Source organism: Leptonychotes weddellii, chromosome 3 (assembly GCF_054177405.1).
Source record: "Leptonychotes weddellii isolate Sample4059 chromosome 3, ASM5417740v2, whole genome shotgun sequence".
NCBI classification, from domain to species: domain Eukaryota; kingdom Metazoa; phylum Chordata; class Mammalia; order Carnivora; family Phocidae; genus Leptonychotes; species Leptonychotes weddellii.
The window spans coordinates 123013748-123035231 of record NC_138371.1 but is presented as its reverse complement, the minus strand read 5'-3'; the positions used below and the strand labels follow the sequence as shown (position 1 = coordinate 123035231).

Genomic DNA, 21484 nt, shown 5'->3' with positions numbered 1-21484 from the left:
GCAGGACACAAAATCAATACACAAAAGTCAATTACATTTCTATACATTAATCATGAACTATCAGAGAAATTAAAAAAAAATCTCATCTACAACTGCATCAAAAGAATAAAATACCTATGGATAAATTTAACCAAGGAGCTAAAAGACCTGTATACTGAACTGTAAGGCATTGATTAAAGAAACTGAAGAAGACAAAAATAAATGGAAAGATATTCCATACTTATAGATTGGAATAATACAGTTAAAATGTCCATACTACCCATAGCAATCTACAGATTCAATGCAATCCCTATCAAAATTCCAATGGCATTTTTCACAGAAATAGAACAATCCTAAAATTAGTATGAAACCACAGAAACAACCCCAAGTAGCCCGTGCAATCTTGCAAAAGAAAAAAAAAGCTGGATATCACACTCCCAGATTTCAAACTATATTACAAAGCTACAATAATCAAAACAGTATACTACTGACACAACAAAATAGCCCAGAAATAAATCCATATATACATGGTCAATTAATTTATCAAAAAGGAGCCAAGAATATACTATGGAGAAAGGACAGTCTCTTCAATAAATGGTGTTGAGATGGGGCACCTGGATGGCTCAGTCAGTTAAGCATCCGACTCTTATTTCAGCTTAGGTCATGATCTCAGGGTCCTGGGATCAAGCCCCGTGTTGGGCTCCACACTCAACAGGGAGTCTGCTTGGAATTCTCCCTCTCCCTCTCTCCCTCAGCCCCACACTTGCTCACTTGCTCTCTAAAAATAAATCTTTAAAAAGTTTTTAAATAATAAATGGTGTTGAGAAAACCGGACAACCATGTACAAAAGCATGAAACTGAACCACCATCTAACACCATACACAAAAATTAACTTGGGGCGCCTGGGTGGCTCAGTTGGTTAAGCGACTGCCTTCAGCTCAGGTCATGATCCTGGAGTCCTGGGATGGAGTACTGCATCCGGCTCCCTGCTTGGCAGGGAGTCTGCTGCTCCCTCTAACCCTACCCCCTCTTGTGCTCTCTCTCTCTCAAATAAATAAATAAAATCTTTAAAAAAAAAAATTAACTTGAAGTGCATTAAAGACTTGAACATAAGCTCTAAAATACCATAAAACTCCTAGAAGAAAATATAGGTGGCAAGCTCTTTGACACAGGTCTTGGTGATGATGTTTTCAATCTGACACCAAAAGTAAATACAACAAAAGCAAAAATAAGTAAGTGAGACTATATCAAATTAAAACACGTCTGCATACCAAAGGAAATCATCAACAAAGTAAAACAGCAACCTACTGAACGGGAGAAAATACCTGCAAATCATATATCTGACAAAGAGTTAATATCCAAAACATATAGAGAACTCAACTGTGGAAAAAGAAATGTGATTAAACAACAGGCAGAAGATGTGAACAGACGTTTTTCCAAAGATATACAGATGGCTACTATATATAAAAATATGTTCAAAATCACTATTCATCAGGGAAATCCAAATCAAAGCCAGAATGAGGTATTATCTCACACCGGCTACAATGGCTATTATCAAAAAGACAAGGAATAACAAGTGTTGGTGAGGATGTGAAGAAAAGGGAACACTCATGCACTCCTGATGGGAATATAAATTGGTGCAACTCCTGTGGAAAAGAGTAAAGAGGTTCCTCAAAAAAATTAAAATAGAACTACTATATGATCCAGCAATTCCACTTCTGGGTATTTATCTGAAGAAAACACTAACTTGAAAAAAACATATGTACCCCGTGTTTATTGCAGCACTATTTACAGTATTTACATTAACAATAACCAAGATACGGAAACAACCTAAGTATCCATCGATGGATGAATGGGTAAAGAAATTATGGTATATGCACATGTGTGTACGTGTGTGTGTGTGTGTGTGTGTGTGTATTCAGCCACAAAAAAAGAATGAAATTTTGCCATTTGCAACAACATGGATGGACCTAAGGGCTAAGTGAAGTAAGCCAGAGAAAGACATATTCCATACGAACGGAATCTTATATATGGAATTGGAAAACAAAACAAAACAAAAAAATTAAGCTCACAGATACAGAGAACAGACTGGTGGCTGCCAGAGGCAGGGGGTGGGAGATAGGAAAAATGGATGGAGGCAGTCAAAATTAAAGAAAAAAAAAAGATGGGACTTAAGACCCATTTCAAACTTATAACCTCATAAAACATAACAATAAGTTTATGTTTTAAGCAATTAAAAAATACATAGCAGATATAAGTATTATTATTAATGAAATTTAGAATTTGGCAATTATAGTCTACTCTTAAAAAAAAGGGTCAACAAAATATGCAAAAAAGACAGACCTAAATTGTACTAGGTTGAACAATTTTCAAGCAGCAAAATGATTACATTGTGTATAATTTCAAACATGAAAAGCCAATACAGATGCAATTCTATTTAGGGTAATAGAGGAACTAAGATGTATCTGTATCTGAACTTGTACTAGGGTTTCCCTTTTAAAATTCTATGAAGCACAGCTTTTATAGTTCCTCCGAAAATTAAACAAAAATGGGAGAAACTTCCCAAGCCTAAAAGATACTATTTTTGGCAATACAGAATCATGAAATTAATGAGCTGTCTACTAAAGACCTATCATTAAAAACGGATATGAGGGGACACCTGGGTGGCTCAGTTGGTTAAGTGTCTACCTTCAGCTCAAGTTGATTCCAGAGTCCTGGGACTGAGTCCTCCATCTGGCTCCTTGCTCAGCGAGGAGCCTGCTTCTCCCTTTGCCTGCTCTTGCCCCTGCCTGTGTGTGCGCTCGCGTGCACTCTCTCTCTCTGACAAACAAATAAATATATCTTTCCCAAAATATAAATAAAATAAGTAAAAAATAAAATAAAAATGGATATGAGAAGGGGAGCCTGGGTGGCTCAGCTGGTTAGGTGTCTGACTCTTGATTTTCGCTCAGGTCATGATCTCAGGGTCCTGGGATCAGGCGCTGTGCTCAGCGGGAGTCTGCTTGAGATTCTCTCTCTCTGCCCCTACCCCTGGCACATGCTCTCAATCTCTCTCTCTCAAGATAAATAAATCTTTTTAAAAATGGATATGAGAAAACCAGTTTATTTAAAAAAACACACACACACAAAGGAAAAGAAACTATATTTCTTCACAACCATTCTTCCATCCCTAACTTCAGTTATTCACAACAGGCAAAACTAGCCTCCAGAATAGTGTTTCCAACTTTTTTCACATCATGATATACACAGAAAATTATAGAATTTGTAGGGAATACTGGGGAAAGAGGCCAGGGCTATTTCAGGAGTCATCACCAGCTGTAAGGCTCAGCGGCCCCAGTCCCCATGCTAACTCACAGAACTGAGGGGAAGCAGGTTTGACCCACCTGTAAAGCATTTATATCTCACTATATCAGTTGGTGATGTAAGAGTTTTAATAAATGGGAATTAATACTTTGTGAGTTGTTCAATAACTCAAGAAGCAAAGAAGCCAAAATCAGCATTGGGAATTGCTAGCTAGATGGACAGAACCAGGTGTATTTCTAAGGCACCTTATACCATACCTTGTGCAATTAGATCCTATAATCAACATCTTCTGACATTAAATATCAACATCTTCTGACATTAATGACTCCCAACAAAAGACAGAACTGTCCTCAACATCTTCATAGTAGTTACTAAATATACCTTTTAAAAGTAGCATTTCTGATTCTCTAAATTTAAAAGACCTCCTTAGTCACTAATCTCACTTCCATACTATAATCATCATCTGCAGTGTTATTTAACAAAAACATACTTTCTAGATGAATAAGATACCTTCTGTTCTAAAGGGCTCAAAATCAGAGCTGCCTACCTGCTCCTTACTTCATAGAAGTCCTGGTCCCAGAGGCCTTCCCAGAAATACTCATAATTAGAGTATACCCTGCACATGTTAACTATTCTTTCTTCCTTTAATCATTTAAGCATCATTAAAGTTTATAAGGAATAAAGAAATCAAGAAACTGGCATCCAAATAAATCCTATTTGTTTTATGAAAGAGTTCCTACAGATTTTTTTTTACAAAACAATGAATTTTGACTAAATGAGTAAATATATGGAAAATACAGAAAAAACAATTATAATAATTTGGAAATAGAAAAAAATAGTTTTTACCAACTTCATTAAATATAAATCAGGCCTACTAACACTGGCATGAAAAACATTTTAAGCTTCAGCATTATTACAAAGAAAGAATTGGGGGGCGCCTGGGTGGCTCAGTTGGTTAAGCGACTGCCTTCGGCTCAGGTCATGATCCTGGAGTCCCGGGATCGAGTCCCACATCAGGCTCCCTGCTCAGCAGGGGGTCTGCTTCTCCCTCTGCCCTCTTCCCTCTCCCCTCTCGTGCTCTCTGTCTCTCATTCTCTCTCTCTCAAATAAATAAATAAAATCTTTAAAAAAAAAAAAAACAAAGGAAAGAATTGGTAAACAAACAAAAAACCATCACTCAAGAGATTAGACTAACAAAAATAAAAGAACAAAGTCAAGGGTCTAAATTTCATTCTTAAGGACAGAACAGTAGAGTAAGAAAACCTTATACTTTCTCAATTGCATTTCCACTTTTCCCTTCTACTTAGCTGACTCTTCTTTAGAAATTAAAGTTTAGGTCATATAAATAAGATCAAATCTCAAGGGAAGAGTTATTAAAAAGTAGCCTTTACAAGAACTACTACAGAAATACAAAGTACAATCACAAGTTTTCTTTAAACTTGACCTTTAAGAGCCTCTAATATACAGTGTTTTGAAGATAAAAATGAGGCACATATTTTACCATGCACAAGTTCAAGCTACAGGTCACCATTAATTAACAAAAATTTCACCAAAATTAGTATCAATTTACACAAGGCTTTCAATGAATAAAAAGAAGTTTGCTTATAATCTGAATAAAAAGGATTTTTTTCTAACAAAAAATTAAACTGTCAATGAAAAATCATGCTTCCAAGTCAACATCTCATTCAAAAACATAACTTATATGACATATTTCTGAACTTGTACATGCCCTTACTTTTAAAAGAAAAACTCATTCTAGAAACAAGTAAATACAAAATGAGAGTAAAACTTTAAAAATTTTAAACATTTTTAAATGCTCCATTGCCTTCTTAAAATACTAATAAAAGCAAAGTCTTCCCCAAAGCACATTCAAAGCCTTATTAATCAAGTATACATACAACAGACTGTGCTAATCTACATAAAATTGGTGGGATTTTAAATACTGCTAAAAATAAAATGCAGTGTATAGCTAGTAAATTACTCGTTATTATGGCCTCATATTAAATCATTAAAAATGTAAAGTGAAGGATATCTTCTAAAGCCAGTATTTTTTAAATAAGAGATTAATATAAATTAACAAAAGCTATTAAGTTTTCTGTTATCAATAAAAGAATCTACTAATAAACATGGGCAAGTACTTAATTCATTTAACAAATATCAATAGTTACTGATTACCTAAGTGCCAGGTATTCTTCTAAGAGTTTAGGAGGTAGACAAAATAAGACAAAGAAACCCTGCTCTCATGGAGCTTACAGTCTAGGGCTCAGCTTCTCCCCTCCCTCCCACCACCTTGGTTCCATACTTTTCCTGTCAAAAAAAAGTCGGGGGAGGAATATTAGACCTCTTTACAACCACATAAACAGCTAAGATTTTCTTCATTACTTCCTTGAAGAATCATCACAGACAGCAGTCTTTTAAGCTTCAGAATATTAAACAGATCTTCCTTCCCCATAATTATATTCCAACTAAAAACAGGACTTTAAAGGCTTCCTAATTCCAATATAATTGGTTCTTAAGTTACTAGCTCTATGGGAGCTCATAATAATCTCATAATAATTTTAGAATGTCAACAATCAAAGTTCCACCTTCTCTTTTAAATAAAATTCATTTTTTAAAAAATAAAATAAAACCTATAAGCTGTTATAAACTATAAGTAAAGTTCACATCTTATCAGAAGTGCCCATGTCAAAGTGGCTTAAGTTTTTCTTAAGTTAGTACCTAATTTTTTGGCAACTGCATAAGCTTCATCTGGTGATTTTGCCACATGTCCTTTGGGAATGGAGACACCAGCTTCTTGCAACAATTCCATACTCATGTATTCATGTAGTGAGAGACTCCTTTTTTGCTGCTGCTGTATTTGGAGTCCATGGTTGTTAAAAAATCCAGAACTTCCCAGAACCTAAAGAAATTGGGGACATATTATATATGACAGTAATTTGGAACTTATTAAAAACACCTTCCCAAAATACTTTTTTATATACAGTACTTGGTTCTTCATAACTATAATAAAACCGTTACATTAAATCATCAAAGAATAATATTCAGAGTACCTAAATTATAACCTAAGAGCTAACCTACCAGCTAAATACCAAATGTTACCTTTGTAGTTTCAACTATTTTCTCATCATGTCTGGTCTTATCTTTTATTTGACTCCACTACCATATCCCTAATGACCTACAGAGCATTTCTGCCTCAATGCCAAATTCAGCAGATCTAAAACCAACCTCATCTTTTCCAACAAACCAAAAATCCTTCCCAACTTTCTTCTCTCCATCATTCTTCCAGCACCAAACAAATAGCTTGGCACTAGATATGTGGTACCTAGTTGAGTGATAGTTATTACTCTTTCATACACACAAGACTCAAAACCCTGGTTTCATCTGTAGTGATCACTGTGGTGTGCTACTCAGATTCCCCTTTCATAGCCCAGCTGCTGGGAGTGCTGGCTACTGACAGCTCTCAGCTGAGTCCTCTCATTGGCTTCTTTGCCCAAGTCACACCTTCCCATTGTCAGCCGGCATCCAATGACTGGTCAATGGGGGTTAAGGTAAGGATATAAAATCCTAGCACCTCACCCCAATTTGGGATAATTCTGAAGGACCATCTTAGTTCCAGATATCCCACAGGAAAGGCAAAGGTTCCTACTGCAACTGTACCACATTTCTACTTCTCCCTCTACTCAATCCTCCTTCCTTCACTCCCCCACAGGTGTTGATCCAGATACCACTTTCCAGTTGACTTCTTCAATGAAACTCTCTATTTCATAGCCCGCAAATATCATCCAAATTCCTCAATCCTATCAACTTTATATGACAATATGTAGAACAAATTAAGTGCTATGAAAGCCCTGGAAGAACGAACTGAAATTACACATTTAAGTATTAGCCATACATTTCCATTCTCTATACAGCAATGCAGAATACTGAAACACAGCTCATATGAAACACACAATAGCATAAGAATTGAATTTAAAGGGATCATATATACAGTCTATTTCTTTTTAATATAAAATATTGGAAACCATTTACTAATAGTCCATGTTACAGACAGTTAAGAGGGTTAGAAATGTGCAGTGCTGGACTATCAACTATTGCTTTATTAAACAGTCTTTCTTGAAGGGGGTTCATGAGCCATCTGCATCAAAATTACCTGGGATGTGTCTAAAAATGCAGATTCTGGGGCCCCACTCTCATTTACAAAATCAGAATCTCTGGAATGGGCCTCAGGAAATCTGCATTCATAACAAGTCATTCACCTGATTCTTAAGCACCCTACAGTTTGAGAAACACAAGTCTAAAAAGTCAGTCACACCTAGTAACAACTTATTTGATTCATCTGGTAAGCTAAAATTCTGAAGAACATTTCACCAGAGTAACTCAACTCCCTGATTTAGTGTCACTTCAATATTAAAAACCAGCAATATCCCAAACCATTCAGTACACATCTACTTTCTGAAATCCCATTCCTGGGTATATACCGAACAGAAATGAGTGCTTCGTCTACCAAAAGGCATATATATAAGAATATGCATAACAGGCTTATTCATAATAAATAAAAAGTGAAAATGACCCAATCTCCCATCAACAGAATAAAATATGGCATATTCATATACCAGGATATTACAGAGCAATTTTTTAAAAATACCTGTTGCTCAATGGATTAATCTCAAAACATAATTTTGAGGAAAAGAAACCAAACACAAGAATACATACTTTTTATATAGTTCAAAACCAGTCAAAATTAGTGATAGAAGTCAGCCAGAATTAGTGGTCACCTTCTGTTGGGGAGTACTAATAAGGGGAGAGGATATGGGTGCTTCTGAGGGCTGAAAGTATTACATATCTTGATCTGAATGGTGGCTACACAAATGTATACATACATAAAAATTAATCTAGCTACCCACTCAAAGTTGTACACTTTATATAAATTATACCTCAAAATAACAATAAAAATAAGAGGGGAAGGGGAATACCTAGCAGAGCTTGGTAAAAATAGTTATACACTCAAACATTTTTTGAATGCCTATATACCAGACACTGTGCTAGGGATGCTAAAAGGATAAAACCAACTTGGTCTCAGCCACAGAATTCATTTAATGTAAATGAGCATGTAAATGAACACCTACAACACAAATAAGAGCATTCAGAGTCATTATGCAGCACCTAATTAGGGGAAAGACTAGAAAAAGTACTACGGAGGCCTGATCCCAGTTTGAAAATAAAAAAACTTGGGGCTCCTGAGTAGCTCAGTCAGTTAAGCACCCGGTTCTTGGCTTCAGCTCAGGTCAGGATCTCATGGTGAGATGGAGCCCCCAGCAGGCTCCAGGCTCAGCTGGAAGACCCCTTCCCCTCTCCCTCTCCCTCTGCCCCTCCCCCCCATTCACAGGTGCTCTCTCACAAATAAATAAATAAATCTTTGAAAAAAATCAATAAATAAACTACTATCTATAAAGGACATTTGAGAACAACTGGGGAAATCTAAATATAAATTTCCAAAGTATGATAATTACAAATTTCCTAAATATGATAACTATGTTGTGGTTATTTAGGAGAATGTCCTTATGTTTAAAAGGCATGTAGTAAAATATTATGTAGGGATAAAGTGCCAATACCTGCCACCTACTTTTAAATGGTTGAGCAAAAATAAATGAATGTAATTTTATACATACATATATAAACATATATATGCAAATGAATGTAATTTTTTAAAGATAAAGAAAATGTGGCAAAATGTTAAATATAGGTGAAAGCAATATATGTCCTCACTGTACTATTGCTGGAACATTCTATCAGTTTGAAATTTTTCCAAAAAAAGTTCAGGGTAAACCAATGACACAAAGCTCTGAGTATATTTTTACAGTTTCTTTCAAATATCTATATTCACAAAGAATAGTAGTACTCATAAGGTAATGCTGCTAGCTTTTATACCTCCTTAAAGGTTTTTTAATATCTGAAGTGTTGATAATCCTTTCCTTGCACCTCTAGAAGTTATGACTTGAAATATCAGTTTTTTTAATTACCCTGGTAAAAAATATTCCTGAAGAATCACAAGGATTCCCACATTGAAGTCTTTGTCTTTCTCCACATTATCACTTAGAAGATTCCTACTGCGAAAAGGCCACCAATTCCTGGCCAAATCCCTATACCACCACCCATTTAATCATTCACCTAATTTAAATCATATTAATTCAAAAGTGGGAAAATGTAGTCACTGGGGAATGTGATTCACAACTGAGAAAATATTTAAAATTAGTTCATCTGCTCATAACCTGAACTATTTTATCAGATATACACTGGACAAAAGATAGAGAGAAACTAGGAGGGTCATAGAACTAAACAAAATGTTTAAGAGTATTTGCTAAACTCACTGTGTGACCTTGAACAAGTTTCCTAGGAAGGAAAGACAGCACTCTTTAAGACTCCTAAGAAGGAAGTTCAAGACCAAAAAAAATCACTTCTCCTATTAAGAAGCATACTCATGTAATTCACTGCCTCCAGGTTTGGAGAATAAAGAAAAAAAAAGTTTAAATCAATTCATTTTTATCATGTCTAAGGAGTTAATTTCAGAACATAATCTAAAACTCTGGAATTGACTTATGAAGCCTATCATGCCCTTTCACAAGTTTCTTGGTGTCAACGCTGGAAAGAACAGGCCAAGCCTTCTGGAAAAAATTGAAGAGCAGACTCAAACACACAGGCTTTGGAGCCAGACAGTTCTGGAATTAAGCCTTAGCTTTAACCCTACCTGCTTTGTGACGGAGCCCAAATTACTTGCTCTCTAAGCCAGTTTCTTCATCAATGAGGAGGATATTAATGACGCCCTTACAGTGCTGCTGGAAAGCCTAACAAGAAACTACAAGTAAAATGCCTGGCTCAGTACCTGGCACACGGTAAACACTCCAAAACAAAAAATTAAAACAGACAAACAAAAACTTGTGATTATTATGCTATACTCTACCCAGAAATGAAGTGATCCAAAAGGTAAATGTCTTACTTCCCCAGCTGGTAAACTGACAAACAGAAAACAACTACACGGGGGAGGTGGGAAACTTCCCTGCCTCGTCACAAAAGAGGCCGGTCAGCAAGCTGGTCCTGTGAAAACATTCCCACCTATGACAGCTCCCAAGGGACATAAAAGTACATCTGAAGGGCATCTTCCCCCTCCCCCAAAGAAGGGCCACGGATGCCTCTGCCCACCGCGCGGGGTGCGGAAAAAGCACAAACTGCCCAGGCCCCCTCACCTCCACTTAGAAGCGCCCCTCACCCGCCTCCCCGCCGCCCCTCAGAAACTGAGAGAGCAGCCGCAGCCGGATGGCCGGGCTCCTCGCGGGCTGAGGACCAGAGCAGAGCGACGCAAACATGGGCCCGCTCGCAGTCACAGCGGGCAGCACTCCAGGGCAAGCGCCCGCGGGCCCGACTGGGCACCCCCATGTCACCCAATGTCACCTATTGCGAAATGATCCCGAGCCGGGCCTCACATCCCCTCAAACCTCGCCCACAGGAGCCAGGTCTCCCACCTCGCCCTTTCTCCTGCCGACCCTCGAAGCGAGAGCGGGCTGGGCCGCAATACCTGGGCGGCGGCCCGCAGCGCCGGCCGGGACCCGCGGCTCCTAAGGGCGGCTGTGGCCAATAACCGGCTGTAGAACATGGAGGCCGCCATTTCTGAGCCCGACCCCGTACCTCGGCGCCGTGCGCAGGCGCAGAGGCGCGAGGCGGCCGGCGACCCAGCTGCTCCTGACGCGCACTCCAACCCCTGACCCCACCCAAGGCGGGCGGGACCTGGGGTTAACTCTGCAAAAGCGGATTCCCTCAGCAGAATTGCCAGCTCAAGCAGGGTTGGGCTTGACTCGCACAGAGCAAATTTTGACCTTTAGATATCAGCACCGCAGCCTCAATATCCAACCTGTGACAGAAAGCAACCTGAACACTTCGTGGTAAAGTGGTAAGATGTGGTATTGGAAAAATGACCAGCGTTGCCATCTGTGCTATCTAAACTTCTCTGAGCCTCAGTTGCCTTATCTGTAAGATGGGGTTCATTCAAAAAATAAGTACTCAGTGTCTGCTTTGTGCCAAAGTTTGCGTTGATACAGCAGTGAATAAAACAGAGCGATTCTACCTTCAAAAAAGAAAAAAAAAGACTATCAGCCACTAGTTACCAATCCAAATGGCACACAGAATCGCCTAGGAAGCTTTAGAAAAATTTCCCTCACCAGACCCACCTGAGGATGGAGTCAGGATTTCTTAGAGCTCTCAGGTGAATGAGATACACACACTAAACATTGAAAACCCTGAGATGAGACGTGTGCCCCATCAAGACTTGACCACTGGACAAATGACTGGAGCCTTATTCTCCTCTGGATATCTAGTTTTATTTATTATTTTTTAATTTATCTGAGAGAGAGAAAGCACAAGCAGGGGGAGCGGCAGGCAGAGGGAGAAGCAGGCTCCCCGCTGCGTAGGGAGCCCGTTGCGGGGCTCGATCCCAGGAGTCTGGGATCATGACCTGAGCGGAAGGCAGACACCTAACCAACTGAGCCACCCAGGCGCCCCTGGATATCTAGTTTTAAAATGTGTTGAAGAGTTTTCAGTGTAAAAGATGTTAACCCAGGAATAGATGGGAGTGGCTGACAAGCATTGTACAGGCTCTGGCAGAGCTGCTCCTGAAGCGCAGTGGCCTGATGCACAGAACAACACTGTATAAAGAAAAAAGGGAATCTAAAGCAGCAGCCTATCAGTTGAGGGAATGGGAAGGGGCTTTTTGCAGCCCCCAAAATCTCTGAGCTCTTAAAGGCAAAACTTTCTCAAGGACTTTTTCATTTCATTGGCACTCATGGAGGACTGTCCTCAAAGCTCTCCTCATCACTAAAAGATACTATGTGCAGTTAGAAATAGGGAGAGTGGGAAACAGACATTGGTAGTTCAGATCTCTTGCTCTACTCTTCAACTGCCAATCATTGCCAATCAAATAAAATCGGGATAATCTGTCCAAAAAGCTGGGCCTGGGACCTACCAGTTTCTGTTGGAAGCACGTATCCCATCAGATATGAATAGGACATACTTATTTTCAAGCCGTTTGTTTTTAATTGCTAGTAAACACAGCAGTTGAACTACCAGGTACAACAAACCATCTGAGTCCGAGGCCAGTTATTTAAAGGGCACATGGTAAACTCAGAATAAGTCAATGTACTAAAATAAGATGTAAGGCTCTACCCCTGGTAGGAGCCTGACTGGCTTCATACCCTTCAAGTCTGGGTCACAGGTGATCCATTAAACATCTCCCCTGGTATGTCCTCTTCGACCCTAGCTTAACAACAGAAAAAGCAGCAGCAGAAATATGGAATAAGTCAAGGAGTGAGAAGGAGAACATGCAGATGGTGTGGGACTGGCTCCTTTAGAAGCCTAAGCAAGGGGCAGAGGTGCACTCCTTCCTCAGCACTCCTTGACTGTGTTCAGAGCTCTTTATGCCTTGATACCTTACTAAAAGAATTCAGTGAGGTAAAATGTTGGGACTCCTACCTGCTAACCTTGTTTCATCATCAGGCAGTCAGCCTTAAAAAATGAAATTGCTTTACTAAGAAACTACTTTTTCTACAGCAAACACTTTTGTAATTTTTTTCTACAAGGATCTTAGAAATTAGTAGGCAGAATGTATTAAGTAGAACATGCAGAGGTGGAGGGTAGGGGGAGAGTATATGAAGACGGGGGAAAAATATTCTTCACGTGCAATGTTATTCTTATGCTTGACCTGTAGTCTCCCACTTTGTCTATCTCTACCTCTACTTGGAGATTAAGGATGGGTGTGGTGTGCAGGAAAAAGGGGAAGAGAAATTTCCTGAGGGAGGGACTTTAATTTTTTTCACAGTCCTTTCAAATTATTAAATTGTTATACGCTCCACATTTTATTGCCCAGAGCAAAGCCTTATCTAAATTCTCCTATTGGTTAGGTGATGGGGATTAAGGAGTGTACTTGTTGTGGTGAGCACTGGGTGATGTATGGAAGTGTTGAATCACTGTATTGTACACCTTAAACTAATATAACACTGTATGTTAACTAACTGGAATTAAAATAAAAACTTAAAAAAAAATCTTTTAACTCACTTTACAAATAACTTTGCAGTATTTGAAACAAATGTAAATGGGATTATAGAAGAAAGAGCTGACTTGGAAATGTTAGCACTACCTATCAGTGTTAACACCATCTAGATTCGAGAGATGCTAAATATGTAGCCAGTTAGTGAATGCAAACTTATCGACACAGATGAGAAAAGTGGCTGCCATGAATGACATTGAAAATGCAATGGATAACATGTTGGAGACAGATTCAAACTTAGAAACAAGTATGACAATTCACCAAGATACAGAAAAGAGGTTTGGTTTGTATTGTAAGTCATACAAAAAGAAGGAGGCAAGTTTGAAATGTAGTCCAAATTACTCTTGCTAAATTTTTTTACAGAGAAATGAAACACTTGGAATAAATTGTCCTATTGTTAACTATAGAATTAATAGAATTACCAAGTACTGTAGGAACAACTTCCAATATATTGGCTTACCCTGAACTTCTATTGATGACTAAGTGGAACTTCTATTGATGACTGAGTGAATAATGGCGATTTACTGAACACTTAGTTTTTGGTGCCAGATTCTCTCTCTTTTTTTTTTAAGATTTTATTTATTTGACAGTGAGAGAGACAGCAAGAGAGGGAACACAAGCAGGGGGAGTGGAAGAGGGAGAAGCAGGCTTCCCGCTGAGCAGGGAGCGGGATGCAGGACTGTCTCCTGGGACTCCAGGACCATGACCTGAGCAGAAGGCAGGCACTTAACGACTGAGCCACCCAGGCACCCTTGGTGCCAGATTCTTACATACATTTTTTTCTATGCTTTATTTTGCCATGAGACATTTTCAGAATTCTCTGGTTTTCAACTTATTCCATTTTACCCATCCAATCTGTGCCGGAGAAAGAAACAGTTACCAGATTTATATAGAGTTTAGGAGTGAAGGAAGGAGTAACAGAGTATGGGACAACTGTATGTTTACACAGGATTTCTCTTAGTTCTTTTAAAGCCTCAGAAGGAATATTAGGAACACTTATCTAGACCACCCTAGAATGGCAGTAGCAAAAGACAGAGAGAAATACATCTTAGTAATCCTCACAGTCCTGCATTTTACAGAAGGGAAAACAGAGGTTCAGAAACAATAAATAACTTGCCCACAGTCATAGCTTTTACTTAGTTGTTCCAGCACAACATCTGAACCCAATTCTGTATGGCAAGATGAGAATTTGAGGAAATAACTAAGATTCATATCGTCTTATCATTTTCATTAACCTTTTACCTTTCACTTCATTTATTAATAGTATTCACTACCTAAAGGAAAAAATGATGGTGCAGACCATCAGAGGACAGAATTTGAGACGTAAATGCAAAGGCTGAGACCTGCAAGAGACTGAACTTCAAGTTTCAAAAGCCAGAACCAAGGACTTAAGGAAAGTTTATGCCTCAGAAATAGAACTGGAATTACCTCTTCCCTAGAGAATATGGAGAGAGGAAAGTGGGAGGGAAGCAAGACACTCTGGTGGTTCCTGGAGGAGAGCCCCCGTGTCGTATACTCCCCAATGCCATTGTGTCCAGGATGAAAGGTTATTCTACCACCCCCAAAGAGTTTGGGGGATCTAAAACAAGATCTATTGGAAGAAGACACAAAATCTCCTGAGCACACAGGTGGCACAGAAGAAGTGGAAACCTCTGGCAGGCTGGTGTACCCCTGCAAATGGAGCTGAATCATATTCCCAGGATTTGTACCCACCCCACCAAAGCTGGGGAAGCCTGCAAGGGCTTCCAGAACCTTGACAGCTATGTAGGCAAGCATGGAGAGACAGCAGGTGAAAACATGTAAGGATAGACCTCTAAAGAACAATGACGCAGAGCATGTTGGAAGAGGAATGTGACAATGTCAGCTTAGTTATCTAACAGTACCAAAGACTAGCTGTTCCCTGCTCATCTGTCACTGCATTTATCTCCTGGATCTAAGGAGGTGGGAGGGAGATAGATCCTGATTTGCCAGAGGTTGATTTTCTGGCACTTGATGTAATAAGATTAATAATAGAATTCAACTTCTGATGTACACAAATATTCATCTCTCTCCTACATATGAAAATATGAAATGAACTTGGCATCACTGCTCCACTGGGAGCAATGTTGAAGGCAGAAGATTTGTCCTGCCCCAGTCTTGTCACACTTCCACTTTCAGGCTCTGAGAGAAGGTTGCCTTGAAGAATCTCCGGAACCAGAACGCACTCGGTAACATGGTATAGTCAGGCAGAGGGGGGCTTTCAGCCACCCTTGGTTGTTATGTGAGGACTCCAGATTTCTTACCTGCCTGATCCTTGGGCACATGTTAAGTCCACATGGACTCAAGGAAACTGTCTTCCAAAAGTGTTACAGTATGTCACAAGCCACACACAACTTCATACATCTGGATGTCTTAAGTAAAAATAAGAGGGAGAAAGGTGACTGAGAGGCCAGGTGTTGAAACCAAGATAAACTGAATGTGATTTTAAAGGGGCCTGACTAAATTATTAGGCTGGACTGTCTTGAACCAGACTGAATATGTAATGAATTCTCTACAGACCCATATGCCAACTAGTGACAAAGAATTTGAGGAAAAAAATGAAAGGAAGGAAGGAAGGGAGAAAGAGAAAGAAAGTCATTATTTTTGTGCATCTGAGTTGTGATGTGAGTTAAATTTGTTAAATTTAAATTCTGCCTTAATGCATACAACACCATGCTGCGTAAAACCATCAGGTGGGTGCGTGAGTTATATACAGCTTTGAATATCAAACACAGGACAGGCTGGGAGGAGAACAGTGCTCTCCCAATAAAGTCCTGGAACTGGGCAGGGGAGGGGCCCTTGTGCCTGGCTACCCTACCCTTTAGCTGGGAATCTGAATAAACTATGAAGGAGATGTGGCAATACGAAGCTCTGTTAGGTTCTAATGCTGCAGGAACTGCTGATATACCTTGGTCACCTAGTTGGAAACCCTGCAGAAGGGAATTGTGATATGTGGATTCCCTAAAATAGAGTGACAACTAAGTAGGTTGATTTACACTTCTCTTGTATTATTCATAAACATCAGTTTGGTGTCTTTTTTTCCCTTCATCACTATTTGTATTTCATGTGAATCATGCCACCTTTTTACATATACATAAATATTTCAGGAAAAAATTGTTTTCTATTTGCTTAAATACATTGAAACTATTTTGTTATACTGATAATTGATGTGAAATGTTGGGGTTCGGGAGCGAACAGTCAGGAAGGAATTCTTGAGACATCTTTGGTGCAAAAAGCGTGGTTTTATTAAAGCACAGGGACAGAACCCATGGGCAGTATGAGCTGCCCTGGGGTCATGAGTGACTGATTACATACTTTCAAGTTGGGAGAGGGTTAGGGATGGTGTAAGTCTCTAAGGAATTTAGAAGCAAGGTATCCAGGACCTTGAGAGGCTAGCTGTTGTTAGGAAAAGGTCATTTACTACTGTCCTGTAAAACCCTAGTTAAGAGACTCTTCAGATGTTTATCAGTTTGCCATAAGCTTGGAGGATTATTGCTAGCATATATCTTGCAGTGGCAGAATGGGTAGAGATAAAGGGAGTTGCCAAGGGACTTTCATATGTTAAAGTAGACTTATAGGATCCTGGAGGTCAGACTGATGTCAAGCTAAGCTTGCCTTTTGCCTTTAGCAAAGTATTAACATTGAGGCAGTTGAGTTCCTGGAGGAAGGTCACACTGCCTGTCCCAAATACTTATCAATGGGCTGTAAGTTTAAGGAAGTTTATTTTTTTTTCTTTTGCCTTTGTTCTCCACATCAATAATAAGGAGAGAAGCTTCTGTTCAAGTATTCATCTATAGGGCACTTACATGTCTGTCACTGCTCCAAGTCCCCAGAACTTTGAGATCAAAGACATTCTCCTTGACCTCAGTGAGTCTTGGGCCTGATGCTATTCTTTTTTCACATCTTTACACAACTCTTCAAAGCACAGGTTAAGACCAGCCTGTAACATGTAAACAGACTTTATTGAAGGCTTCAGGATAGTAAAATGGAATTATAAACCCAATAAAGGAAAACTTTAAACTGGCTACTAAATGTGACTCCTGAACGTCACAGGCTGTCCTCGCCCACCACTCCCTTTAGCTCCTGAATTCCTACTATGTGTTAGGAGTAGCCTACTCTCCTTAACAGGATGCCTGTGACCTTGAACACACACTCCCCGCCCCCCCCCAGCTCAGGCTCCATCCTAAGGCTAGCTCCCAGGAAACACCATAATCTCCAGTGAACAACTCCACACACAAGAATGACAACTTTTAACATTGGTAAAATAGGGCAGCTTAGCTCTGTGCTGCCTTGAAGCTCTCCACTGCTGAACTGCCAACTCAACTTTTTCTTTCCGTAACTCCAGATTGCATTTTTCTTTTTTGGCTTTTTTTTTAAAGTTAGATTGGATTACTGAGGTATAATATACATATAGTAAGTTTCACCCATTTTAGTGTTTAATTCTGAGTTTTGACAAACAAGTAGCCATGTTATCACTGCCACAATCAAGATATAGAACAGTTCCTTCACCCACATCTCTCATGCCCTTTTAGTCAACCTCCTCATGTGCTCAGCCCCAAGCAAAGCTGAACTTCTTGCTATGTCTGTAGTTTTGCCTCTAAAAGAATGTCATAGAAATGGAATCATACACATGGTAGCTTTTTATGTCTGATTTCTTTCACTTAGTATAATGTAAGTTTATCCATGTTAAATGTATCAGAAGTCTGTGCCTTTATATTGCTGAGTAGTTTTCTATTGTCTGAATTTACTACACTGGATGAATGTACTACAGTTGATTTATCCCTTTGCCAGTTGAAGACCATTTGAGTTATTTACAGTTTTTGATTATTATGAATAAAGCCACTAAAACATTTGCATACAGGTCCTGAAGAGAACATAAGTTTTCATTTCTTTTGGGTAAATATCTAAGAATGGGATTGCTGAGTTGTATGATAAGCCTATGCTTAACATTATATGAAACAATAAATTGCTTTCCAAAGTGGCTGTACCATTTTGTATTCCCCCCAACAATGTGTGAGAGTTCTTTTTTTAATAAACTTTTTTTAAAGATTATTTATTTTGTGTATGTGTGTGTGTTTATAAATCACTATTTTATTTTATTTTTTTAAGATTTTATTTATTCATTTGAGAGAGAAACAGAGAGAGCACAAGCAGGGGGAGAGGGAGAAACAGACTCCCTGCTGAGCTGGGAGATCGATCTCAGGAACTGGAGATCATGACCTGAGCTGAAGGCAGATGCTTAACCATATGAGCCACCCAGCACTCCCTTATTTATTTATTTGACAAGAGATTTGTGTGAGAGTTCTAACTGGACTTCCAGCATTTGGTATTACCAGTCTTTGTGATTAAAAAAAAAAAAATCTTATTCATTCTAATAGATGTATACAGGTACCTCAATGTAGTTTAAATTTTTAATGACTCATCATGTTGAACATATTTGCATGTGTTTATTTGCCACCCATATCGCTTTTTGGTGAAATCTCAGTTCAATAATTTTGCCCATTTATTTATTGGGTTGTTAGCTTTATTGTTGGGTTTTGAGGATTCCTTACATATTCTATATCCAAGTCCTTTATCAGAAATGTGCTTTGCACATTTTTCTCCTAAGTCTGTAGCTGTCTTCATTTTGAAACATAGTTTAGATCTTAGTTAGCCCAGGATTCTGTAATAAAATACCATAGACCGGGCAGCCTAAGCAACAGGCATTTGTTTCTCACAGTTCTGGAGGCTGCTAAGTCCAAGATCAAGGTGCCAGCAGATTCAACTCCTTGTGAGAGCCCTCTTTCTGGTGTACAGATAGCCACCTTCTTCTTATGTCCTCCCATGTTGGGGAAAGAGAGATCAAGCTCTCTGGTCTCTTGTAAAGGCATAATCCCATCATGAGGATCCCACCTTTATGACCTCATCTAAGTCAAATTACTTCCCAAAGTCCCCATAATTAAATATATTTGGGGAGGGGTGAAATACAATCCATCCCTAATAGTGTCTCTCAAAGAGAGTTTTAAGGTTTTTTTTCTTTTTTTTTTTTAAAGATTTTATTTTATTATTTATTTGAGAGAGAGAGAGCACATGAGAGGGGGGAGGGTTGGGAGGGTCAGAGGGAGAAGCAGACTCCCTGCTGAGCAGGGAGCCCAATGCGGGACTCGATCCCGGGACTCCAGGATCATGACCCGAGCCAAAGGCAGTTGCTTAACCAACTGAGCCACCCAGGCGCCCGAGTTTTAAGTTTTGATGAAGTCCAAATTATCAATTTTTTTTAACAGATCATGCCTTTGGTGTCCTATCTAGGAAATCTATGCCTAATCCAGATCACAATATTCTCTTATATTTTCTTATAGAAAATTTGTACTTTTAGGTGTTTTTATTTAGGAATAGTCCATTTTGAATGTACTGTTATATGTGGCATCAAGTATAAATGATCTTTTGTTTTTGTTGCTCTAGCACCATCTGTTAAAAAATTCTATTTCTGGCTTCTCCATTCTGTTCCATTGATTTATGTGTCTATGCTTTAATAAATACCACACTCTACAGGTGCCTGGGTGGCTCAGTTGATTAGACATCTGACTCTTGGTTTCAGCTCAGGTCATGATCTCAGGGTCCTGGGATCAAGCCCCATGTCAGGTTTTATGCTGGGCATGAACCCTGCTTAGGAGTCTCTCTCTCCCTTTCCCCCTGCTCCTCCCCACTTGTGCTTGCTCTCTCTCTAAAATAAATACATACATACATACATACATACCACACTCTCTTGATTAGTGTGGCATTATCCTGGGTCTTGAAATCAGGAAGTATGAATCCCCCAAGTTTTTCCTTTTTCAAAATTGTTTTGATTATTCTATTCCTTTGCATTTCTATGTAAATTTTTAAATCAGTCTGTCAATTTCTACTGGGAAAAAAAAAGCCTTCTGGTATTTTGGTTGGGATATCATTGAATCCATATAAATCAACTCGAAGAGACTTGACAGTTTAACAATATGTAGTCTTCTGATCCATAATCATGGTATTTCTCTCCTTTTATTTAATTTCCCCTAGTAACTTTAATAGTTTCCAGTGTACAGGTTTTGCACATCTTTTGCTAAACGTATCCCTTAATATTTTATATTTTCCATGATACTGTTTTTTAAATTCAGTTTCTGAATTTATTAAATATTATTTACTATTACTTATTTTACAGTAAAGCATTGAAGATCTCATGTAATTTATTGAATACTGTACTGGAAGTGAAAAGCAGAATGGTTGTATACGGACTGGGAGCTGTATCTCACTGCCGCTGACCAGCATCATAAGAGAGTACCACATTGCATGTCGCTACCCTGGGAAAACATAAAAATTCAAAATTCAAATTATGGTTTTTATTGAATGTGTACTGCTTTCACACTATCATAAAGTCAAAAAACTGTAAATAGAACCATCATAAGTTGGGGACTATCTGTATATGGAAATATAATTGATTTTATATATTGACCTAGAATCCTATGAACTTGCTAAACTCATTTATTTGTTTTAGTAGCTTTTTTGTGGATTCCTTAAGATTGTCTGTGATTAAAGACAGTTACTTCTTCTTTCCGATTTAACTATCTTTTACTATTTCTTGATTTTACTGGCTGCACTAACTAGAACCTCCAGCAATGTGATGACTTAAAGTGGTATCTTTGCTTCTCTCAAACCTTAGTCTTTCACCATTGTATTAGTCTGCTAAGGCTGCCATAAGGAAGTACCACAAACTAACTGGCTTAAATAACATTTATTTTCACACAGTTGTGGAATCTAGAAGTCTAAAATCAAGGTGTCAGTGGGGTTGGCTTTTTCTGAGGCCTCTCTCCTTAGCTTGCAGATGTCTGTCTTCTCCCTGTGTTTTTACATGGATTTTCCCCTGTCTGTTTGCCTTAATCTCCTCTTCTTTTTTTTTTTTTAAAGATTTTATTTATTTATTTATTGGAGAGTGAGCGAGAGAGAAACAGCATGAGAGAGGAGAGGGTCAGAGGGAGAAGCAGGCTCCCCGCCGAGCCGGGAGCCCGATGTGGGACTCGATCCCAGGACCCTGGGATCATGACCTGAGCCGAAGGCAGTCGCTTAACCAACTGAGCCACCCAGGCG

General features: G+C 38.9%; 1 protein-coding gene across 2 annotated transcripts in view; it reads right to left on the bottom strand.

Annotated features, from left to right (window-relative positions):
* Positions 1 to 11007, bottom strand: part of SUCLA2 (succinate-CoA ligase ADP-forming subunit beta) — a 45508-nt gene extending 34501 nt beyond the window's left edge. The window contains exons 1-2 of one of the 2 annotated variants that reach the window (XM_081815443.1): positions 10853 to 11007; positions 6001 to 6181 (exon numbers count right to left, since the gene is read on the bottom strand). In XM_081815443.1, the coding sequence (XP_081671569.1) occupies positions 6001 to 6181; positions 10853 to 10942 (271 nt within the window). In that variant the 5' untranslated portion in view covers positions 10943 to 11007. The remainder of the gene's footprint in view (positions 1 to 6000; positions 6182 to 10852) is intronic. The other variant, XM_006737547.3, reaches the window with a different exon arrangement.
* Between the last annotated feature and the right edge of the window lie 10477 nt (positions 11008 to 21484).